General features: G+C 29.1%; 1 protein-coding gene across 1 annotated transcript; it reads right to left on the bottom strand.

Annotated features, from left to right (window-relative positions):
• Positions 1-2,519: 2,519 nt before the first annotated feature.
• On the bottom strand, positions 2,520-3,410 carry LOC123894274. The gene has a single exon (XM_045944229.1). The coding sequence runs from the start codon at positions 3,174-3,176 to the stop codon at positions 2,688-2,690; it is 489 nt and encodes a 162-aa protein (XP_045800185.1). The 5' UTR covers positions 3,177-3,410; the 3' UTR covers positions 2,520-2,687.
• Positions 3,411-3,717: the final 307 nt, after the last annotated feature.

The raw sequence follows: 3,717 nt of genomic DNA, 5'->3' as shown, positions 1-3,717 counted from the left end.
TGAGAATGTTGTATTTTTTTCATTTGTGTTTATCTTTAAACAAGTAACCTATATATCTTTATGTCAACGCGTTGATGGGAACAAAAAAGGAATCCACATGAAAACCAGAGAATAAAAACAGTTTTGATCATTTACCTTTCATCACATTTATTTTAGTTGCATTACATCATGTATATCTTTTTATGTCAATAACATTGAGTATTTTTAACATTCTATATTAGACGTGGTGGCACACAATTGATATTTAGTGATATAGTACCTTTTGCCATCTATAAATATGATTAAGTCCATCTTCTTAGACTAAGTATGCTCCCGTTGATTCTGTGACAGGGTTTTGAAAGTTTATTCATTTGATTATATAGTCTATAGGCTATATTTTAGATTTTATTTCTATTACTGAACTTTTCTTAACATATTTTGGGCATGTACTCGAGTGACATGTCATCTACCTTGTAAGTAAATTCCTCACTAACACAGATCAGGGTTAATCAACTAGTTACACCTAACAAACTAGAATATTCCTATTTTCAAATTAAATTTTCAATACCCATCTTCTCTGTTTCTACGGGTTCTTTCTCTTCAATTCCTCTTTTTTCATATTTGTCATCCATTCTACCCCATTTTCACAACCATTTTTGCAGTCGATCTTTGCTTCCATTCAATATACCCGCACGCCACCAGGCAAAATTGAGCAAATTCATGTGTCACCTAAAAGCAACATTGTGATAAACCCCTTCACCTCAAATTGCATAGTAACATATCCTTTTGGATTGCCTCAATCGCAAGAAACAAACTTCCAATTCTTAATTTACCATACTGACGCAATATCAAACTTCCCCTTCATAACTAAGTTCACGTATCTTAACCAAAAAAAACTAAGCTCATGTATGATAAGTGAATTTAGGTAACGTGCTAATCCTCCTATAAAACAATATACACGTGATTTTATTTTTATTTTTGACAACTCACAATACACACGTGAGAATTATTCACGTAATATGTAATTCCCAATAATAAGGGTTATGTTAACTTGTGCCCTTAAGGGCACATGTTAAGGAGATAAATGTGGAAAAAATTTATTGAACTTGTGGTGTATTCAATTCTCTAAACATTAAATTTTTTCTATCATTAAATGTTATATTTTTATTTTTAGGTAGCTTAACATGTGCCCTTAGAACACAAGTTAACATAACCCTACTGTAATAACGCAAAAAATTACTTAAATGCATAAACCACTTGGTATTAATAGAAGATCTTGTATTTCAATCGTTAGACCATCCTTTTGGCAAACATGATCATATATCTATCCATAGATATTTGTGAAGATTTTGAGTGAGAGATGAAAAAAAATTGAAAAATTTATATAAAAAAAAGGACAATTTTGTATTATAATTACTTTTTAAATAAATTTGGACGTAACTAGATATTATTTGGGTGTTAAAAGAAAAATTCTTAAAGTTGATTTGTTGAATTCAAGTAATTCAAGTTCAAATACCGCCTAGAATATTTTTTTTTGTCGTATTTTATTTACTATCAAGCCAAAAATTCAAATTACCAAAACTACTTTTCTCTAAATATCTGTTTAGATAAAAACAAAACTTTCGTAGCTTGACCAGCTTGTTTGTTAACATTTCAGGTCGGGTTAAACAGGTCGCACTCTAACCTACGTAATCAAACTAGAAAAGCAATCCCTTTCTTTTATTTCATCGAAGTTCACTCCTTTCTTCTTCTTTTTTTTTTTTTTTTTTAACTCAATAGTGTTGTTTTAAAGTAACGAAAACACTTTGTCATTATTATTGTTTTTCTCCCACTTGTCTCATTCACTGGAATTATTTTTCCACTTAAGACAGACAGATAAAACAAGTTTAATATATTTTCTCTATCCCACATTATTAACCGAAATGTGTGTAAAAATTTTATATTTTAACAATTGTGTCTTCTAATTTATTATATAGATCATTTTAAATTTCATATTTTTCACTATATATTATAATAATGATAAATACAACAACATTTGATAAGACTAATAATTGGGATCCTCTCCATTTTCTATTGTTTCCATTTCTTCCATTATCAAAGTTTTTAAATATTTTTAGGTGTATAAATGATATTTAGACTCACTTAATATCACACTTTTACATTTATATTTCTAAAACTATATAATAATGGAAAGAATTGAAAATGGAGAGATCCTAACTCCATTTATCTATACATTTTTTTTAACCCGTATAAAATGGTCAAATAGAGCGATTATTATAGAAGGAAGAGATATATAGAATAATAAACTTATCTTGACTAACTAACTTGTTTGCCTATTACTCTTACACTATTGATGAATGCAAATATTCTCATAAAAAAATTGCTGAAAGGACCATAAATTAAAGAAAATAGCAGAATGAAAATATTGAATACATTTTATGTATGAGATATTAAATTATACTTGGTATTTTATTAAATTTTATAATAATAATTTTAGAAAGTTTATCTTAGCATACACTTTAATTTAAAAAAATCTGGGATAGTATGAATAATTGAACTGCATTGATTGAAGGGGCATATCAAGTATGAATCAAGCATCCAAAATGAAAAATCACATAAAAAAATTCAATCAAATAATAGAAATTCAAAATTACCACAACATGAAAATTGAAATAATCAATTCTCAATAGAGATTGATTTTTCTGAATTTACAAGGCACCATTTCTCTTTCCAACAGCATAGCTTCTACTTCTTGGATAAGAATTTGTCACAACAGGAACATCACCTTCACCTAAATCACCAGCTTTTTCTTCATCAATCCGACCCATACCGACACTAACAGATTTAGGTAACCCGTTTGAAGAAACGGGGCGTGAAGTAGTTTCTTGTTGATGTTGTTTTAGAACCATATCCATATCAATTCGGTTAACCAAAGTTCGCGCTGAAGCAGCTCTCATAAGTTCATTAAAATCTTCACTATTGTCACCACCACCGGATCTAGAAGTTACTGCGCTATAACTTCGCGGTAAATTCTCGAATCTTCCAGTAGGATCTATCGGGTTGCTATAATTCATGTTGTTACCACACTTTGTTATACTTCTTACGTACATGTCTCTTGCTTTTCCCAACACTCTTATTGGTGTTGTTATTATTCTCACAATCTTGTTTTGTTTTTGTTCTTTCCCACTTTTCCTCATCTTAAGGTTTGTGTTGTGAAATTGTGTTATGTTGCGGTGGCTTCAAGTTGAAATGAAAAGTAATAATAATTTTTTGAATTATTGAATGAAATGAGTACTTTAGGATATGAAAATCTATAGATATAGGAGTTGGTGTAATAAAGAGGAATTTATTTATTTAATATGTTGTGGAGAGGAAGGTAGGTATGAAGATGTGAATTATCACACACACCTGATGATAAGATCAAATTATGGAACGTGTTGGCCTATATTACTATTCTTGTTTATAATAATAATAATGTAGCCTTATATTAGAGTCAAAAAAATTAAAATAATGTAGCCTTATAGATATGCAATATGTTTAATTATTGGAGTTTTTTTTTTGCTTATCTAATAAAAAAAATCATTGGAGTTTATTATTTTTAACTTTTAAGGTGGCTTGGATTAGATGAACCGGTGTTATACTTTAATTCAAATTAGTGTTCTGTTTTAACTCTTTTATACAAGAAAAATACCCCGTACTGTACATAAAGTACATTTTCTACCGTAACCGTTGGTTATA

The sequence above is a fragment of the Trifolium pratense genome, linkage group LG7 (assembly GCF_020283565.1).
Source record: "Trifolium pratense cultivar HEN17-A07 linkage group LG7, ARS_RC_1.1, whole genome shotgun sequence".
In the NCBI taxonomy this organism is placed as follows: domain Eukaryota; kingdom Viridiplantae; phylum Streptophyta; class Magnoliopsida; order Fabales; family Fabaceae; genus Trifolium; species Trifolium pratense.
Note: the sequence above shows the minus strand (reverse complement) of the source record. Positions and strands in the feature narration are given on the sequence as shown.

Bases quoted from the DNA above. Each gene is read 5' to 3' on its own strand.
- LOC123894274 (XM_045944229.1), bottom strand. From the start codon at position 3,176: ATGAGGAAAAGTGGGAAAGAACAAAAACAAAACAAGATTGTGAGAATA.